Here is a 21,071-nt window from a genome sequence, read left to right as displayed (position 1 = left end):
AATCCTTAAAATGACATCTACCCCTTCACCCTCATTGAAAATTCCAGATTTAAACTACTTCACAGAAATTGTCTCTTACTTCACTGTAAAGTCCATTCTTAGTGTTTGTGCACTGGAGGCTTCAAGTTTCCACATCGCACTTGTGTAAGTTGAATATTGGACCAGGATTGGCTCCAAATGATTTGTGATGTCACAAATCCTGCTCATAGTCCCGCCTCTTAAAATTGGATTTTCAGTGAGCTCAGAGAAACTTTCCACTTTCAGCACATGAATGTGAAAACAGCCCTCTAGTGTCAAACATCAAACATCATTCTGCACAGTGAAGCTCAAACAATCAACTGTAGGAACAAGAAGAAAAACACATTTTTGAGTGGAGGAGGACTTAAAGTAAAACACAAGTACCTTTAAATTGTACTTAAGTACAGTACTTGAGTAAATGTACTTAGTTACTTTCCACCAAAGGAATTGCGCAGGTGTACCAAGAAACTGGCAGGTAATACTACTAAAAATGAAGAGATATGGTATAAAGAAACCAGAAATGGGTGACCAGTTCAGCCATAAGTCTATCAAAACAGACAATCTCAAGGCTGCAGCTCATTCAGAATACAGCAGTTAGAGTCCTTACACGAACACACAAATATGAACATATTACACCAGATTTTAAATGTTAACACTGGCCCCCAGTACAGCACAGAATCCACTTAAAAAGTCTACTAACAGTCTATAAAACACTTAATGGTTTGGCTCCAGTATATTACTGACTTGTTCACTGACTACAGCCCGACCAGAGCCCTCAGGTCATCTGGTAGTTCTCATCTAACTGTATCCAGAATAAGGTCCAGGTCTTTAGAGGGAGCTTTTAGTTACTTTTCAGCTACTCTGTGGAACAAATTACCAAATGATCTGAGATCAGTTTCTACTGTTTTTTTACCTGAGTGTGTGTGGCTGGACACATTGTTATCGGTTTTATATTTATTTATTTCTATTTTTATTGTTATTGTTATTATTATTATTATTTGTGTGTGTATGTGGTGTTTTAATCCTACCGATTTTTATTTATGCAGTTTTACACTGAATATTTACAGCAACAAGATGGCTGTCATAATCGAAAACGTCAAATAAAACAACAGTACTAGTAGTAACACATTGATAACAATAATTATAAAAATATTACATCAAGAATGGACAGGGGAAACAAAAGAAAAAGGAGTTAATAGGAAAAAACAAGTTAAAAAACTAATAGTAATAGCAGAGAGTCAATGTGGTGTTCATTTTTAATTGTATGTCTTTAAACTTTGCTTTAAAACGATTTCATCATGTTGACATATTGCTTTTATGCTGGTGTTCAGCACCTTGAACTGCCATTGTGTATGAAAAGTGCTATACAAATAAAACTGACTTGACTATTCATGAAACTAACTATTAAATTAGTGTTACCTAGATTAAGGATGTATTAAAGTCAACCTCTAGACTACTTCAGATTTATGTTAACCCTTGAATCTGCATTGAATATGACAAAGACTAAAAACCAAACAAATTTTCTGCATATTTTTAATTTTATTTTAGTTAGTTTTGTAAATACACAATATAGTTTCAGTTAGTTTTAGTTACCTATGACAACCTTGGGACCAACACATGCTTTGTGTGTTGTAAAAATAGAAACTTATTCGCAGAAAATCAATGTGCATACAGATAATGTCAGAATGTAGAAAACGTGTCGATGATTTTTCATCAGGCGGTCTACACGGACTACTACTGCGTAGTGCCGACTGCCCTGACAAGATGCTACGGGATTAGCAAAATAGATGCGTGTATCCCCTCTGAAAACACTTTACTTTAACTCTTTCCACCACTGGGATGCTGTTATTGTTCCGTACGAGCGCTGATATTTATTATACTGTCTTGCGGAAGAATGTTAATGTCCGTTGCGGTTTGTAGAGCTAGAAAACTAACTAACCGCCGCCTGAGCTAGCTTCACCTCGACGACATAATAGCTTTCAGGTTTTTTTGGGAACACGGTGTGCTCGATCGACCAAGCTCTCATCCAGGACAGCACCGGTAGTTTTCATTTGGTATCTTTAGCTAACGTTATCGTTCATAATTCGCGTGTAAAAATCTTCCCTGACTGTGGTGATGGAGTGGCATCGGCTTACTTGCTAGCAAGCGAGCTAACAAGCAGCCGTTAGTTAGAGCGCTCGTTGCTAAAAATACACTTTCCGCCAGTCCACATTGGATTACTTGTCTTTGGCTTTTCTGGTCGCCTTGCTCGGAGTTTGGCACTCTACATGGTCGCTACAGTGAAAACAAGACGACTGGAAGAGCGAGTCGGACCCCGCGGTTGTGAGCCGAGCTGGGCGGCTTCAGGTGTCCAAGTGAGCGGCGGAACTCGGCTTTGGCTGGTCGGTGGTCGACAATTATTTTGCCCCAATGGCCTTGTCCTCCCATCAGTAGTAATATAACAAGCCTCGGTCCAACCCAGGGTTACTAGACCGAAACTCTATTTTTAAGGTCAAAGGAAAAAACGCTTTGTTTCCACTGTCAACTGTCTTGAGATTGACGAGGCAGACTTCATCCCCACACCATGTCGGAGGATAACAACGCAGACAAATTCATCAAGGTAAGTTTAACAAAATAAAAATGTGAATCTACATGCATGACAACTCGACAATGTAATAGTTTACATGTGTGATGAAAAGAGGGGTTCACAATTTTTCAAGTCTGTCCTAAAACAACAGTTAGGTGCCCATATTAACACCGAAAGAGGTTTTCCTCGCTGTAATCATTCCTCCTCTTCATACTGGCTATTTAAATGGGCTTTCATTATAAGTGATGGGGGGCAAAATCCAGTCATTTTTTGTGCAAAAATGCATTTTAAAGTTAATCTGAAGCTTATATGAGGCTTCAACAGATTGAGTTAGTCATATCAAGTGGATATTTGCCACATTTACCATCTTCTTAGCATAAAAATTCCCTCTTTGTGTTTCCTTGGACAACGTTTCCCTGTTGAGCCGCGGTGGAAGTATAGTAACAAAAAGAGGAAAAAGAGGGAATTTGGCACTAAAAAGACTAACTTTGAAAGATATCTACTTGATTTTACTAATTTAGATGGCTGAAGCTTCATATTATCTTCAGACAAACTTTTAAATACGTTATTGTACTGAAAGATTGTTGGCTCCCATCACTTACATCGTAAGTGCATTATGAAGGGATCTTTTAATGGTCAGTATGAATAAGAGGAATGGTTATGGATGAAAAAAAGCTTGCATTTGGGCACCTGACTATTGTTTTAAGACAGACTTGGAAAAATTGTGAACCTGTCCCTGCACAGGGAAGATTGATTTAATGAACTTTTTAGGAAGTGTCCCCCTTTATTAAACATCACTTTAAAGGATTACAGCGAGGAAAACATCTTTCAGTGTTCATATGGGCACCTGACAGCTGTATTTCTTATCAAGTTGGGAGGATCAAGGTTTATAGATCTCAATTTCTCTCTACCAATCATCACTCACTTCCCACATGATCAGTAACCAGCTACATTTCCCTTCACCCTGGCACTGGGATGTGTTCCTGGCCGGCTTCTCTCAATGTGTCACTGGCCGGGCAACTATGTCAGCAGTAAAATGTGATCTCAAGTGGCGCTGCTTTCACAGCTGGATCAGAATGTCCTTAATGCTGGGTCGACAGGGGGGGTGGCACTGAGTACTAAGAACACACACTGGGTGTCGACTTGGGCCATTATCATGGAAAATGATTATTGGGTTTGATAGTTAACTTTGAACTTAACTCAGGTTCTTTGGTGTCATGACGCTGGCCACTACCATTTAACCAGGATAGATGACAGGTCACCATGGTAACCTGTACTGCAGGCTGACCTTCTCCAGGACAGGTTAAGGTGTGAGAATCGGACCAAACTGTGTAAACAGCCAGTGAACTTTTTTGCCTAGCCTGATTGCTGCACAGGAATCAATGTTTAAATCTTGTCTTGTGTTAAATATGTGGCTCTTGATCTGTTACTTTTGCATCTTGGAGCTTTGTGACACCCATTACCAATGAAGAAGTCAGATCCCTCAAAGATAAAAAAAAAAAGTTAAACCCAGTTCATGATACAGGCCAAATCCAGCTCAAATCTGACGCCACAAAATCCTGTTCCACTAATTTCAACTCAGCTGATTGCAGAAGCTGTCTCCCAGTGCCTCATTACTTATGGGATGGCATCCTATCCTTCTTTTTTAACCTTTTTTATTAGCCGCGGTGGATGAGATTACCCAGACGTATGTGTTTCATAAGCTGTCTCTTTTTCAAGGATGATCTATGTTAGGGATTAGCATTATCATGAAACTAGACAGGTGATAATGGGTAAGATTGCTATTACATAACACAGTACTAATGTCACAGGGAAAAATGTATAAATGGGACTCTTCCTCAATAGAAAAATCTGCCATCTATGTTAATAGAATGACAATCATTGTACCTAATGATATATTATGATAAATGGCTGTTTCAAGTGATATTTTCTGGAACCAACAAGGATTGTGGTATGACCCTGTCATGCAGTATTTTCTTTTTTTTCTTGTTTTGTTGAATTGGATGTGACGGGTGTGGTGGCAGACAGCTGTTTACTGTACTGCATGACATAGATCATGTCGACAACCGAGAAAATTAAGGGTCTCCGTAAACATAGTCCTAGTTTTATAAACTAGTCCAGGCATACATGACTAGATTTTGTCTGTTTCTGTCTTCTCAAACATCTGATTTATTATTTTGGTGTTGTTGTCTTTCTCCTCAACAGGAGACATCCATTCTAGACGAGTACAACATAAACTGGACTCAGAAGCTGGGAGCCGGCATCAGTGGACCTGTCAGGTGAGAGTGTGTGAGAGAGAGAGATGGAGAGAGATAATTAGTCCCTTTATCTGTGGTCTGTTGTCCAAGTTATGTGACAGTCTGTTCTGTGTCAGATTGATCTCAAACAGTGTATCATGAGTCAGAATTTTCTGAAGTCATACAAAAGGATTATAGAGAAAGATGTTATGTAGTAAACATTGACACAGTGTATTACCCAGCCCCTTGTACTGCCTCACTACACCCCTGTTCTTAATGCTGCTTAGCTTTCATGAGTGCATGAAACTGAAAGCGGAAGACTCACTTTTGGCACAACAGCTGCTGGATTCAAGTATGATGTCAAGGCAGATGTAGAATATTTGCTAACTGGCCTGTTGAATGGACAAACTTTCAAAACTTACATCTTTCTGATGTTTGTCGCTTATACTATACTTAATATTACTTGGTTCTTTTTCTATTTGGTTTCAAATTGTCATGTTTGGCGTGCCCCGGTAACCTACTGGTTAAGATACATGCCATATAACCGCAAGGTCCGCGGTTCGAATCCGACTGCGGACCTTTGTTGCATATCAATCCCCCCTATCACCATTTCTCTTCAATTCCTGTCAACTCTCCTCAGTCAGCATAGTAAAGGTATAAAATGCCCCCTCCCCCCCAAAAAAATTTTTTAAAAAAATGTGTCGCACCAACTCACCAGCACAGTTTTACCTTATGCTTGACACACTAACACATGCGAAGGGGCTGTTAACAGAGTTGCCGTTAACTGCTACATCATCACCACTCGAGACTTCATATGAAGATGTTTGGCACTAGTTTTGTTGTCAGTGGTGTTGGCTCAGACTCAAACGATGTACACTAACTGCAGAAACTAAAGACATTCACCCCCCCCCACCCCACCTTGAATGAAAGCATCTCAGCCTGCTTTTAATAGTCTTCTTTTACAAATGAATACACACAAACAGGTTCTGCTTTTATTGCTAATTCCATAGTTTTGTCAGCATTTAGTCCGTGTTGCTAAATGTGCAACTCAACTAACCGTCTTCTTAGAAGCTGCACTTAGATTGAATAGTGGACACTTGTGGATGCACGAGGGATCGATGATAGAACCAAATCTCAGCAGTTTCCTTTAAATGTGCACTTCCTCTCTGCGTTCTCCTCTCTTATCTTTCCCACTCTAACACACAGGGAGGAAAATACCACAGGAAAGCACACATTTCTGAAATAACTGATAAGTAGCAATGACTTTTGAGCTTTTTAGGTTTAGCCCATCGTAAAACTTTATTGATTTGTGTGGTTGAGGACAGACTGAAGGCTCTAACTAATGATTTTTTTCATTATGTATTAATTGTGTTAATTATAAAATGTCAGAAAATAGTGAAAAATGTTTGTTATAATTCTCCCCCAGCATTAAATCCCCCATTTTTGCTTTAAAAAAATGACTAAACGATTATTCAATAATCAAAACAGTTGCTGATTAATTTTCTGTTGATCGACTAACCGTTGCAGCTCTAGACTGAAGTTATCATCAGACAGGAATGACTTGACGATTTAAATATAACTTTTGTCTTTCATGAAAAGAAAATGCAAATGATGTCACTCTGCATTACACTGCAAGATGATTCAACGTCTGTTGATACCAGTAATTGTCTCACTCAGACTATTTTTCATACTTTGACAATGACAATGAGTGAATAGCTCTTCTCAGAACTGTCTGTGTACATCAGTATTTTCCTCCCATCTCGTACATCAACGTTGCGCGACCTCCTCGTCCCCACAGCTGTCAGCGATTACAGGAATAACTTAAATAAATTCTGTTATTGCACAATGTTACAGGGACATAGTGACTTCTCAAACAGTCAGTTTTTGCTGTGTGTGGTTTCCTCTGTAGGTCTGAATGGCCCTGCTGACTCCAACTAGATACTGGCTGTAATATATCAATGTCTGTCACTGATTCCTCTTGTGCATTCTGCACCTCCTAAGCCGTCGTCTTGTCAGGATCAGAACAGAACAACCTGTGATTTCCTAATGTGTGTAGTTTTGCCCTTAAGACACAAGAACACTCAGAAATTGACTCATCAGTTCTCTATTAAACTCACTTTTAAACTATGATTCATGCCATACTGTTTCTCTTTGGCCACCTCTTATTCATCACTTTTCTGTTGCTGTATTTCACTGTGATTCATGAAGCCTTTTGCTTAGCAGTACTGCTGTATTTTTGACTCTCTTATTTCCCTCACTCACCTCTCTGTCTCATAACACATTCATGTCCTTTACTCAACCAGCGCCCCCACCCCCTCCCCCCACCCACCCTCCGCCCCCTGTCGAACTCTGTGATTCATTAGGTAGGTATTGCTTCCCAGTAAGTGAACTTTGGCCGAAGCAGAATGTTTTCTTGCAGTAATGCTTTAATAGTGTAATCTGAGTTTAACGGCCAGAGGTTGTTGTTTAAAGTGAATGTTTAGGTCCTCGCTGCTCAGAGGAGGGAGAACGGAGTTAAAAGGCTTTTCAGAAAATTAAATGTATATCCATGGTGCACATTTCATCTGCAGTTTAAAGAAAAATACTAACAGGTGATATTCATTCAAATTTATGTCAACTTTGTGAGCGCAAAAAGTACACGACGGACTCATATGTCTCGCTAGATTCATATTTCCCATAACAAAGTGATGTTGACAAAATAAAGTAGGCTGCTTTCTTGTCTCTTTTCACATCAGGTCAAATTTAATTTCACAGCAAATACCACACGGACTTTAAGAAGGACACGAGTGTATAACAACCGTAAAACCATTATTAAGTACATAGAAATGGACAATAAATCTAAAAACTGATAAAATAAAATTAGAACTCAACCTCTTTACAAGCATGACAAATTCACACTGTACAGAGAAACATTGTTTATACTCACAGAAATATAATAAATGCCAAATATTTCAAGCTGATTATTTCCAGCCATAACAACATGGAGTCAATCAGTGTAAACATCATGTTGTTGCGATGAAGAGTTTAGAAAAAGATGATACATAATACAATTGATACTGTCAGACATTGTGGAATAAGATGATTTTAACAGATTTAAGGTGGTTGTATATTCCTGCTGACATTCTTGTCGGATGATGGAAATCCCCATTAAACCCTGCCCCGCCTCACCTTTCCGATCAGTGGATAGGGGGGAGGGGGGGTCTGTGCACGGCCATTTCTGTAACTTTCCGAAACCGTCAAGCCAACATTCACAACCGCTTCATGCAGTGATTGGCCAACTGGCGGAGGTGAAAAATGAGTCTGGCTTTGAACTTTTCTTTCTAGTTCTCCTTTTTTAATTTCTGGCGCAACTTTTCGTATGAACAAACAAACGCAACACTATGACTGTCTTCTAGAAGTCACTGCCTGATAATATGCGGTTATCCCTGAATTTCAACGATATGGCGTCTCCCCCGTCCCCTCCCCCCCTCTCTGTGACGGTCAGCTTTTCACTCCGCCTTGGAGTGAAGCCGTTCAGAACCACTTTAAACACATTTGATATCCGCTGTGGTCAAACAACACGTCATAAAAACCAGTTCTGATCGACCGTAAATCGACCTCCTATATAGGGAAGTAAAGGGTGAACCACATGTATGGTGACCGCACGTTGGTGAAGAGAAAAGCGGAACGCATCTGCACAATTTGATTTTAGGCTACAAACTGAATGCATATTGATACCAGCTGTGTTTTGCGTTTGTAAACACTGGAGACTGTCTGGCATTTTATTGAACAGAGATGTTATCTGAGACAAATGTGTGGTTTCTGGCTATATGAATAACATTGACTTGATGTTGATCACGTTGCTTTATCATACTGACAAGATCACAAACAAAAGTGTATTTGAAACATGAGCTCAACATCAATGACAAAAGGAGCAATTATATGGTAACAGAAACTCCTGAAAGTAAGAAAATCCCCTCCAGACTACAGAATCTTCCTGGTGGATGATTGAGTTATCATGTTGAGTGAGATGTTTTTTTGACTCTTGTTTCCTTCTTGTCTAGAGTTTGTGTGAAGAAGTCAACTCAGGAACGCCTGGCACTGAAGATCCTCATCGATCGCCCCAAGGCTAGAAATGAGGTTAGAGAAAACACTGTTGTGGTTTTGATTAATGCCTGTTTGTGATCTTTGGCAGTATCAATATGCCTTGTTCTGTCTGCCTGCCTTTTTATGAGTCTTAACTAATTCCTGTTTTTCTTTCCTTGTCAATCTTGTGCTTCATCTGTGTGTCTGTGCGGGCGTAACATTGTCTTCCTGTGGAAAACACTGTGTCTAGCAGCCTCTCCATGTCATTAGCAGCCTTCTGTTTTGATCAAGCAGCTTATACAACTGTTAAGCAGTGAGACACGCAGTCAAAACAAGCAGCACACACTTGCTTCAGACAAATTCTCACCACTGAACTGTGAAAGTTGACAGGCAGAATATACACAGATTATCACCAGTAATGAATATCTCTTCAAGCACTTTTGTCATTTGGTAGACGCTTTTATCCAAAGTGACTTATAAGTGAGGCAAGCGTTAGAGGACAGTGACTGCGAAAGAGCCGTGGTACAAACTCTCAAGTAGCTGACCAGGTAGGAGTGCAGAGGCATTATGTTTTCAGGTTATCCGTTCGTCCCATTCTCATGAACGTGATATTTCAGGAGCGCCTTGAGGGAATTTCTTCAAATTTGGCACAAACGTCCACATGGACTCAAGGATGGACTGATTAGATTTTGTTGGTCAAAGGTCGCTGTGACCTCAGAAAACATGTCTTTGGCCATAACTCAAGAATTCATGTGCTAATTATGACAAAGTTCCACAAAATGTCTAATAGGATAAAATGATTAAGTTATATTTTATATCCAAAAGTTCAAAGGTCAACTTCTCTGTGACATCATAATGTTCTGCAAAAACACTTTTCTGGCCATTATTCAACGCCATAACTCAAGACCAGAAGGGGGGATTGTAACCATATTTCACATTTGGTCGGATACTGTATCTGTGGCACCAAACTTGGTGTCCACCTTGAAACTGTGGTGATTGTTTAGATCTTCTGTGGTGCCAGGTTGAAGATGTGTGTGAAGTGTCCACATTTTAGAATTTGTAGCTTCTTTGCAGCAACATCCATATCTGAAGCTTTGTCTACTGTCTTGGCTACAACTTTGTGTTAACTAACTAAGAAACAACAGGAAGTTGACAAGTGCATAAGAAATACCATAAGCAACAAGAAAGAAGTGCGACAATCAACAAAGTGCTAAAAAGGTAAAGGGGTTCATGTGTTGAGGTGATCACGGAAGAGCTGAGTTTTCAGGCTTTTCTCGAATGCACCAAGGGAGTCAGCAGACTGTATGGAGCTATGTAGCTCATTCCACCATCGCAGGAACACAAATGAGAAAGAGTCTGGATAGTGATTTCGTACCAGACAGTGATGGTATTTCCAGATGTCATTCATTTGCAGACTGGAGTGAACATACGGCCTGATGAATGACTCAGTGTAGAAAGGTGCCATTTCATTTGTTGCCCTGAAGGCAAGCCTCATTAAGTTTTGAACTTGATGCACCCGCCACTGGGAGCCAGTGGAGGGAGACGAACAGAGCCTGTTTAGGTTGGTTGAACACCAGACGTGCCGCTGCATCCTGAATCCTCTGCAGTGGTTTAACGGTGCACGCTGGACGTCCAACCAGCAGCGAGTTGCAGTAGTCCAGTGGTGAGATGACCAGCGCTTGGTCATACAAAGTGATGTTATACAAAGTGAATCTGCATGACCAGAAGACTGCCGGGATGTGTTTGGTGAAGGTCAGCTGGTCATCTAGGATAACCCCGAGGTTTTTTACAGACTTGGATGGTAATAACAGGGATGAACTGAGCTGTACAGTCAGGTTGTGATGAACAGCGAGGCTCGCAGGGAAGACAAGAAGCTCGGTTTTGGACAGGTTCAAGCTGGAGGTGCTGGTCTGTCATCTAAGCAGAGATGTTGGCCAGACAGGCTGAGATGCGTGCTGGGACTGTGTTATCCTCTGGGGGGGAAGGACAGGAGCAGCTGGGTGTTGTCATTGTAGCAGTGGTATGAGAAGACATGCGATTTGATGATGGAGCCCAGCGAGGTTGTGTACAGTGTTTTGAGTTTTATTTGTGTTGGTGCATGATAAAAAGTTCTGTGTACAAAGGTAACATCTGCCTCCAGACACTAAGTAGCAGTTACTACACTTAGCAGTACTAAGTAGTCTTGGTCTTTCTTGCAATGTCCACTGCATACTTTTCATCATTGCAGTTAGCTACTAATTGTTGGCACAATAATATGCAATTGGAGTTGTACAGTCAGTTATCTTTATATCAAGATCATAATTAGTCTTATAGTAACAAATGTAACCCAATAAAGGTAAAACCTGTTTCATGTCACAGATTCTGTATTAAGGTACTAAACCACCTTGAGTTTTCAGGTGTGTCTCTCTCTCACTCACTCACACACATACACATATACACATACATACGCACACACACTCTGCCATGACCTTTTCTGTAAATATCATGATGGGAAATGAATAGTAAGCAGGAACTTCACTCCTACTGGAACCAATAAAATGTCCCAAATTGTTAAACAAAACACAACAAAGTAGTTAGTATCAGTGTTGGATACTGAATTTCTGTTGACAATATATACTGTTAAAGCTGGAGCATGGGACTTTTGTCTCCCCCTTCTGGCAGCGAGAGTAATTACAAAAACACTGTCGACACTTGATGACGTCATAGGCTCCGCTGTAGACTACTCCGTCACTGCTGTTGTGGATGTAAAACGGTGAATAAATAGTTTTGAGTGTCACACGACCCCTGCAAAATGACTCGTTTCATTATTAGACTTTGATCCATTCGGTCTGATAACATTTGGAAAGTCTAGAAGAGTAGCACAATTAAATTATTTTAACCCCATTCAAGTTAGCAGAGGAGCTCAGCTGGCGGAAGTCTCTGGTGCGCATGGTGGTGATGGGCTTAATCAGTATTGTGTGAACTTGTTTGGCAAGTATGGCACTGTAGGTTTAAACAATAGAAACTTGTCAACTGTCAGATATTTTAAGTATTTCAGACCTTTGTCCACCTTTGTTCTCATAAAATTACATGTACCATAATAGAAGATACCTAATAGTTATACATATTGCAGAGCTTCAAATTCTTTATGATAAAAATATGCTTTTTTGGCTTGCCTGCTCGGTAAAACTAGACTCCCATAAAGAGATAAAAACAACTTCCCAATCACCAGATGCTCCGTATGTTATCCTGGCTGTACTTTCAACATATGGAAATGTGTGGCTTTCAGCTTGAGTTTTATATTTATCACATCCTGTGGGCAGAGAGGTGCTCATACTCAACACCAGAATTATATTAGGACGAACAGATTGAACCCACTCTACCAGAAATTTCACACTTTTATGTGTTTCAGTCACTGTTTACCTGTTTTTTAAATGTGAAATGTAACATGTTTCAGTGAATTTAACAGTGTTATTTTCTCTACCATGCAGGTGCGACTCCATATGATGTGTGCCAACCACCCAAACATAGTGCAAATCCTGGAGGTTTACGCCAACAGTGTCCAGTTCCCGCATGAGTCCAGCCCGAGGTAACAAGCTGTGTGTGTGTTTGTGTGTGTGTGTGTGTTTGAAAGAGTTGGTGCACAACCCCACACATTTTGTCCATCCATCTCGTCTTTTTCACTGCTTCCTCTGATCATTCAAATGTCTTCATTTTTTGTTAAAGAGCAAGGCTCCTGATCGTCATGGAGATGATGGAGGGTGGCGAGCTGTTCCACAGAATCAGTCAGCACAGGCACTTTACTGAAAAGATGGCCAGCCAGGTCACTATGCAGGTAGGTTAAGATGCACATCTACAGAGAAACACACACAGACTGATTTTCTTCTTAAAATATTTAACTGTGGTCAGTCAGTCTTTGTCCAGCTGTGGTTTCCTTCCCCGGTCATTATGTCATACTCCATCCGTCTGCGTGTGTCTTTGTGTGAAACATTTTCTTTTCTGCGGGTAACAGCGTGTCTACTGGCCTCTGAGTGTCATTTACAGCCCCTAGCTTGGATCAAGGAGCTCACACAGCATTTGATCAGTGAGACACATGGTCAAAAGAAGCAACACTACACCCACCAGCTCAAATCAAGTTGACATGCAGCAGTGTCTCAGTCTGATGTCTCTTCCCCTGCAGATCAGTCAAGCCTTGGAACATTGTCACTCCCTAAATATTGCACATCGTGACCTGAAGCCAGAGAACCTGCTCTTCAAGGATAACTCTCTGGTAAGTTGCTCAAGTTGCACAGAAATGCACATAAATACTTCAACTTTATTCTGTATATAACACACTATTCTCTTAATTAACGGTATACTAATATCAATACTACTGCTGGTGCTAATAAATGGCGCACACAACATACAGTTTATACTACAAAAGAATAAAAACTTTACTTTTCAGTAAATCTCTGTAGAGTGGAAAACATTTCCTTGCTGCATCTGGCAGAATTTGACCAAGATAAGTACAGGATTTGGAAATATCCAATTTGCAGTTGCAGTGCCAGACATCAAAATCCATCCTTATTCTGGCAGCACCTTCCATGATATCCCTGGAAACCGAATGTTCTCCTTTTTAGAAAGTCTGTCAAGTGAAACTCAAAGTACATTAGTTATTTTAGTAATGCTCAGTGAAGCCAGAAACTAGAACAAACTGAAATGTTTTCCATGAAGCCGCTGAGATATGTTTCTGTGCTCGCTATTCGTTAATGATTCTGTCTTTTCCACAGGATGCTCCTGTGAAGCTGTGTGACTTTGGCTTTGCCAAAATTGATCAAGGAGACTTGATGACCCCTCAGTTCACTCCCTATTACGTAGCACCTCAGGTAAAAAGAAAACATGAAGTTCATACAAGCATACTTGTTTAACATACGCTCATATTTGCTTCTTAACGGCTCAGGAACCTCATGCAAGTGCAGCAATAATGAAATCAAATGAACATTTTCATGTTGTCTCTCTTCTCTCATGGAATCTGTTCAGGTACTTGAGGCTCAAAGAAGACACCAGAAGGAAAAGTCTGGAATTATACCTACCTCACCCACTCCTTATACCTATAACAAGGTGAGACCCAGACCTGTTGACCTGTTCAGCCTTGCTGTGGGCTTTCTTACACTTAAAGTCTTCTCTTTTTTTTATGATAAATGTTTCTCTCCTGTCTTTCTCTAGAGCTGTGACTTGTGGTCTCTTGGTGTGATCATCTATGTAATGCTGTGCGGCTATCCTCCGTTCTACTCAAAGCACCACAGTCGCACCATCCCAAAGGACATGAGAAAGAAGATCATGACGGGCAGTTTTGACTTCCCTGAAGATGAGTGGAGTCAGATCTCTGAGATGGCGAAGGACATTGTACGCAAGTAAGTCTTTTTCTTTGCTCTGGACAGGTCACTACCTCTTGCTGTTTTTAGCCCCTTTATCCTCACATGTACCACCTCGCCCCTTATTTGCTTTCTTCTCCGATACTTACTCACTTTCATTCATCCCGTTATTCTGTCACACACACTCATTCATCTTCTCTCTGTCCTATAACTTGTGCTTCCTCCCTTCCTCGTCCGCTCCCTGTAGGCTGCTTAAAGTGAAGCCAGAGGAGAGGCTGACTATAGAGGGAGTCTTGGCTCACCCTTGGCTCAACTGCACCGAGGCCCTTGACAACGTCCTGCCCTCCGCACAGATGATGATGGACAAGGTGGGAAGTCAAGGGTGCAACATGTAGCTTTTTTAAAAATATGCTGACAAATGAGACCACTTTTGTACTGTCACGCTGCTGTTTCTGAATGAAAGGACCAGTAGAGGCCACTGTTGACAATTAGTCTGCAGACTTACTGCAACATATTTTGACCTCCTGTTCGATCTTTTCTCTTGTGTCTCCCAGGCCGTAGTCGCAGGTATCCAGCAGGCCCATGCGGAGCAGTTGGCCAACATGAGGATTCAGGATCTGAATGTCAGCCTGAAGCCCCTAAACTCTGTCAACAACCCAATCCTCAGGAAGCGGAAACTACTCGGGTATGATTCCATTGGCTGACAAAAGAAACAACACACACTCGACAGCCAGACATTTCTTCGTTCTCTGTTAAAGAGCAGCTGAGATTAACTCTAAAATGAGAATTGCTGGTCCACCTTAAAGGTCAGTCCACCTTAAGTGAGCCTGATCAGGTTAGGCTAAGGCATTGTTGCTAACTTTGGGGCTACCCCCTTAGATAGACGAGGTCTATCTAGACAAGGTTTCTTGGTCTTGAGAAGCTGCAGCATTTATTAACTGACAAACTGCAGCCTGTACTGTACAACTTACTGCTCCACTCACATCACCATCACTTTTCTGCCACTTGCTCTCTCAGTTAACCACTCACTAGGCTACGCTACATTCACACATATTACACACTGCCCTGTTCCTTAATGGGGCTACACTACTCTTGTACCTTTCACTTAGATGTCCTTTGAAGAACGAAGAGAGGTAAGATGACTCAAAATAATTCCACAATAACACAGGGTGTTATTGTGCTTGCACAGTGTGCGAGTGAAACTCATTAGTAGCCCATTGATATTAATGATCGTGTGAAATTTTAGCAGTGGTGCTCATAATTTTTGCAGCGGCTGTGCGCCACTGCTGAATGAATATAGGGGAAACACTTGTATCTCATTCGTCCCCATGTAGTTTATAGAATTTGTTGTTTATTTTAGGGGACTGCATTTGATAAAATATCAAATTTCAGTCTGAAATGTATGTTTTGGTGTCCATGTTTCAGCCCCAAGCCCAGTGACAGTTTCTTCATTCACGACCCAGAGAACGGAGGGGAGGACTCCAACGTAGCGCTGGAAAAATTACGAGATGTCATTGCACAGTGTATATTACCACAAGCAGGTCAGTGAACCAACGCTGAATTCAACACTGATGTTCAATATAAAATGCCTCGACTAAAAATAAATGTGCAACCAGGATTGTGCTGCGGAAGGAGCCACAAATACACACACTTAATATACTGTATATATTACATACCAGAATAGATTGGCATATGGACTGGACATTGTGACTGCAGTTCTCTTTAAGTCATGTTGGCTTGATGCAGAATGTGCCTTCAGTAGATGTTTTTCTATCTTTTCTGTTCAACAAACAAGCATTTTGCCAGTTGGAAACAGAGAGACTGCCAATGTACACACAAAACAGATGATCGGCTATTAATAATATTTTAATATAATAATTTTTTTCATGTTTTGGTGAGCTGAAGGCAATTTTCTACTCTAGCGGACAAAAGAGATATTCTATTTTATTCTATTCCCCAAAATATAAGCGGCTGTAACATCTATTTGTACGGCTTTGTGAGACATCCACAATGCTGAGAAAGCTGCCCGTGTTTTAAAAGGGCATAATGAATAAACATCACTGGAAATCTAATTAAGCTTTTATATGAGGCATGCATGTGAAGTTGTTCTGTAGCCAAAGCAAAACAGCTTTGAGAGAGAGAGAGAAGCTTCTGATGTTCATATCTTTGTTCAGGAGAGAACGAGGATGAGAAGCTGAATGTGGTGATGTACGAAGCCTGGAGGTTCAACAGGGACTGTAAACTGCTGAGAGACGGCCTGCAGGGGCTCAGCTGGGACGGTCAGTGCTCAGTATCATTGCTTACGGTCTATATCTGGCACATGCCTTTTATATCCCATCTAATTTGTTTTAAACAGTTAAAAGCAAAGCAGCAGTTTTACCTTCTGACAACAAAAGAAAAACATCACACACTCCTGGGTGAAGTTTAAACCCACACAGAGAGCGGTGCAGCGTCAGTTGTCTTCTCTGTTATTCATTTTTAGTTAATCAAATACTTTTCTTCTTCGCGTATATTTGTTTAGCTGCAATGACTCCTCACATCATTTGGCCTTTTTGCTCCGTCTGCATGCCAAAGAATCAGTTGTATTGATAAATTAATAGACACGACCAAATGTTACATTGCAGCTTTAAACTCAAAATGATCTTTGAATGAGAAAAGAATTTAACAACTATTTTGACTACTGATTCATTGTTTTAGTCACTTCTGAAGCAAAAATGGGAAAGTTTGTTCCAGCTTCTCAAACGTGAGACTTGTGATACTAAATTGAATATCTTGGGGGTTTTTAGAAAGTCGGTTGTATAGAACAAGCAATTTGAATATTTCATTTTAGGCTCCAGGAAATTGTGAAGGCCATTTTTTATAATTTTTTGTCATTTCATAGACCAAAAGATTTAGCAAAGTAATCAAGAAAACAATCAGAACAACAATCAATAGTAGAAATAACCATAAAGTGCAGCTGTAATTATTAGAACCAAAATGTGTAATTTACAGAAAACAACATTGAATATAATTTATTGTATTTACTATCTGTGATTAAAGCCTATTAGATAACTGAAGAAGAGGAAAAAGACACTTTCTTTTCAAATTAACTCATTTATGGTACTCGGTCTTTAACCACCAGCTTTTCTCGTTACAGGAAGAGCCTTCTCTGATAAAGTTGACCGCTTGAAGTTGGCTGAAATAGTGAAACAGGCCATCGAAGAGAAGACGAATCTCCAAGAATCTCATTAGCGAACGCCGTCTTTCTATCTTCTTTTTATATTGTTTATTATGACCCTTTTTAACCCATATCTGTAAAGAAGCTTTTTTATGTAAAATGATGCGCTAAATTTTTTTTGTTTTTCATGAATTCACTTGCAAAGACCTATTGTACAGCTGTAGATATATTTCAAAGAGGACTCATTGGTACTATAATTTTTTTTAAATGGACACTTGCAAAGAACATGGAAAAACCTATATTTTCATTTTTGCAAAAAAAAAAAAAAAAAGAGAAAATAAGAAAAAGATAATAGATGAGAAAAATCAGTGAAAGAAATTATTTTCTGGGAGGGAATTTTTATTAGCTGCTTGTCCATGATGTCACATGTTTTATCCCAATTATTTCATTTTATTCTATTTTCTGTTCTTTTAACCATCCTAAGAATTTTATTTATTTAAACAAAGATTTCCATTATTTTATACCTTTCCTGTAGCCTGGCAGTGGGCTCTAAAGTTGAGAGAAGCTGGTCTACGTTGCGACTCCACGCACTCTCTGAGTCTCAGACTGCATTTAAATGATATTAATCTTTATTTTTTGTGTCACTCGAGCTTGGCCTTTTTGTTTTACAGAGGTCAAAGAGGAGTGGAAATAGAGGTAAAAGAAAGTGTTGTGAAACGGAAAAATGCAGCCCAAAATTCATTTTGTCACAACTCTTCTTTCTTTGAAGCTGGCAAGAGACACACTAACTAGATCTCAGCAGACCTTAAGCGTAAACACTATGACTGGTTTTCTTTCTGGCTCATGTACAGTAGATCCACAGATTTGACAAAAAAAAAAAAAACTTTTTTCAGAGCTTTCAACTGTCACACAATGTTGCTCAGGCTGTGAGACGTGGTTTAAAGTTTAGAAAAAAAGCTAGTAAGTGGAGCTTGAGTTAAGATTTCTTTGTCAAACTGCTGTTTCCAAAGTTAAAAGCAGCCTTCCAGTAACAGTCAAAAGTTTGAACACACCCTCCTTGTTCCCCTGAATGAGGAAGTGTGTTCAAACTTCTTGACTGCTGCTGTAGGTTTCACAAACTCTCTGTTCAACTCGTACATGTGAGGTAAAGATACAGTTTGTCAGCTTCTGAAGTTTTTTGTCTGGCAAGTAAAAATAGCTGAATTACTTATATAATATTTGCAATTGCTTTTTACATGTTTGCCTGTTTCTGATGTGATTCTAAAAAAGGTCTTAAGTCCATTTTAAAATTGTTCATCTGTGAAATGGACACAATCTGAACTACTTTGAGTTATATATCTGCTGGAGTTCAGTTAATATGTACATTTGCTGCTTGAGCCAAAAGAAACACAAAACCATCTGACATTTTTAGTGCAATTCAGTTGACTTCTTCATGTCAGAAAGCATCAGTAGGATCCGTAGGTATCCATAAACAGGTCTGTTAGGATTTCAGTCTCATAAAACTTGCTGTGCTACCGAATGTGCAATAGGACAATAATTTAATCATGTGTTCATAGTGCTTGCATGTACATGGAGGTATGATAGTTCGTATCAATATGTCAGTATTACTGTCAAAACACAGACCTTTCCTGCTTCATTTCAATACCAACAGATGCGCCTGCTCCATTCTCTCATCCTGAAGTTGTTATTAATATCATATCATTGATTAGCCAGAGTGAAATGTCCACTGCACTGTTTTGCTCTAGCGCTTTAGTCATATCTGATATTATTTCTTCAAAGGAGGGGTTGAAAGAAGGGATTCATACAGCGCGTAGATGGCTGAGTGCATCTTCTCTTGTTCAGTGCTTGATCATTTCTAATTCATGTACTTTGTTCTTTTTTTTTTTTTTTTTTTAAATACTCTGAAGTTTATGAAATTCTCTTTTGATGAAGTCTTAGCTTTATATGGAATTATTCCTCTACACATATTTTCATGTGTTTTTGACCTTAATGAAAAACGTATCTATTCAGAGTGATTAGCAAATACTGGTGCAATATACCATTACTCTCCAATTTCAATGATTTTTTTTCTTTGATATTTTTTTTTTTTAGATAAACTGAAGGATGAAGTGTTCCTTTATGGGATAAGGAAATTGTTACAAAGCTTAAAAACAGATGCTTTAAGACGCTGGACAATATTTAATCTGATCTTTTTCACAAAAATTGTAACTGACATGAAAAGAAAACATGTAAGCCTTCCTTTTGTATGTCTGTTTTTATCATTTTGGATTTAGCCAAAAAAAAGAAAATTACTATTATCATTTTGAGAAAAGGCAGTCGGTACTAAAATGATTCTCAAAGATCATCTTGGCTTTCTGTCTTGTTGAAAAATGTGGGAAACCTTTACCCAGATGTTGCCTCACAGCTCCCGTTTAAAACCCAATGAGAGACATTTGAAAAGGCCTTATTGCATGGCTGAGTTTTACAAGCAAACGTGCCTTGTTTTTTTTTTTTTTTTTTTTATGGGGTGGGGGTCTTCACCCTCTACTGCTCTTATCAGTAAAAATAAATTACAAGATAAAAGTGAAACTCAGAATCATTGCAAGTAGTGATTGCTATTTGTCCTTTTGGCTGTGATTTATTTGTTTCTATGTGGGGAAATTGAGATTTCATTCCACACTTAACATTTAGCATCATATTTGGGGGGGGGGGGGAGGAACTCCACAAAAGCAGAGAGTCATCTTCTTATGACTTAAGATGACGCTGTAACTCTTCTATCTTTATGTTTCATGTTGGATAATTTCATTTTGGAGCTCACAAAACACATCAAACGTACAGTACTGCAGAATCAGCAGAGCTACTGTTGCTGTTTTGTTTTACTTTGACCAGGTCTGTGTGTGATGATGTGTAATTAATTTATGTACGTGTGTGTGTGTGTGTGTGTGTGTGTCTGTCTGAAGGAAGCGTGCTGTTTTGTCTTTGTATTTCTGGAAGCCTATCAATGAATCAGAGCTGCTTCCTTTAATCTCTTCCCCACCCACAGATAACAGAATATATATACATACATATATATATATATGTGTGTATATATATATGTGTGTGTACTGTATATCCTCCTCAGCTACCTGAGAGAGCATTATTGTTGAAGGGCAGTGTATTTATTAGCATTACTGTACTGTAAAATCAAGGCATCTATCTTGATATTGATAATCTTCACAATGAAAACCCCTGAGGGATCCTTGTAATCATGCTCACAAACCGTTTAGCTGCTCAGTTCGGCTCAGTGTTAATTTAAAAAAAAAACAATCCCAAGATGCTACCTCCCTCCTCTGCGTCGCTACTGCAGGACATGCTAACACTGACATTCAGGCTGGGTGATCTATGTCATCATGTCTGACCCACCTGTACACATATTTCACAAATATTAAGTAGCTTCCACTTGTCACTTCCTCTTGTCGCTGAGTGGAAACAGACGAGGTTTCTTGAGTTTTTTTCGACATGATAAATAACTTTAACACCAGCTCATTTAAAAAAACAAACCTGAAATGGTAAAATCAGCACTTCTAGTCTTGATAAATACCAGTTGCTTCCATCTCCTCTGCTGATATGTGCACTCTTAAAGTACGTAGGTGGGTTTTTCATTTTTTCGAGTATGGAGAAAATGCTTGCTTTGGGAGATGTGAAGAAAAAAAAAAAAAAGTACTTCACATCAAGTA

The 21,071-nt window shown here is 39.5% G+C and overlaps 1 protein-coding gene across 1 annotated transcript; it reads left to right on the top strand.

Moving 5' to 3' along the window:
* Positions 1 to 1,722: 1,722 nt before the first annotated feature.
* mapkapk5 (MAPK activated protein kinase 5) lies at positions 1,723 to 20,064 on the top strand. Its single transcript, XM_044375160.1, has 14 exons — positions 1,723 to 2,617; positions 4,790 to 4,863; positions 8,865 to 8,940; positions 12,357 to 12,454; positions 12,592 to 12,700; positions 13,046 to 13,135; positions 13,635 to 13,730; positions 13,885 to 13,965; positions 14,071 to 14,258; positions 14,467 to 14,587; positions 14,774 to 14,904; positions 15,645 to 15,760; positions 16,394 to 16,498; positions 17,356 to 20,064. The coding sequence occupies exons 1-14, from the start codon at positions 2,582 to 2,584 to the stop codon at positions 17,448 to 17,450; spliced, it is 1,416 nt and encodes a 471-aa protein (XP_044231095.1). The 5' UTR covers positions 1,723 to 2,581; the 3' UTR covers positions 17,451 to 20,064.
* The last annotated feature ends 1,007 nt before the right edge of the window (positions 20,065 to 21,071 follow it).

This window comes from Thunnus albacares, chromosome 2 (genome assembly GCF_914725855.1).
Source record: "Thunnus albacares chromosome 2, fThuAlb1.1, whole genome shotgun sequence".
Lineage (NCBI taxonomy): Eukaryota > Metazoa > Chordata > Actinopteri > Scombriformes > Scombridae > Thunnus > Thunnus albacares.
This window is presented reverse-complemented; position numbering and strand designations above follow the sequence as displayed.

Bases quoted from the DNA above. Each gene is read 5' to 3' on its own strand.
- mapkapk5 (XM_044375160.1), top strand. From the start codon at position 2,582: ATGTCGGAGGATAACAACGCAGACAAATTCATCAAG. The intron at 8,941-12,356 runs GTTAGAGAAAAC...TCTACCATGCAG, and splicing joins GCCCCAAGGCTAGAAATGAG to GTGCGACTCCATATGATGTG. The intron at 13,966-14,070 runs GTGAGACCCAGA...GTCTTTCTCTAG, and splicing joins CTCCTTATACCTATAACAAG to AGCTGTGACTTGTGGTCTCT.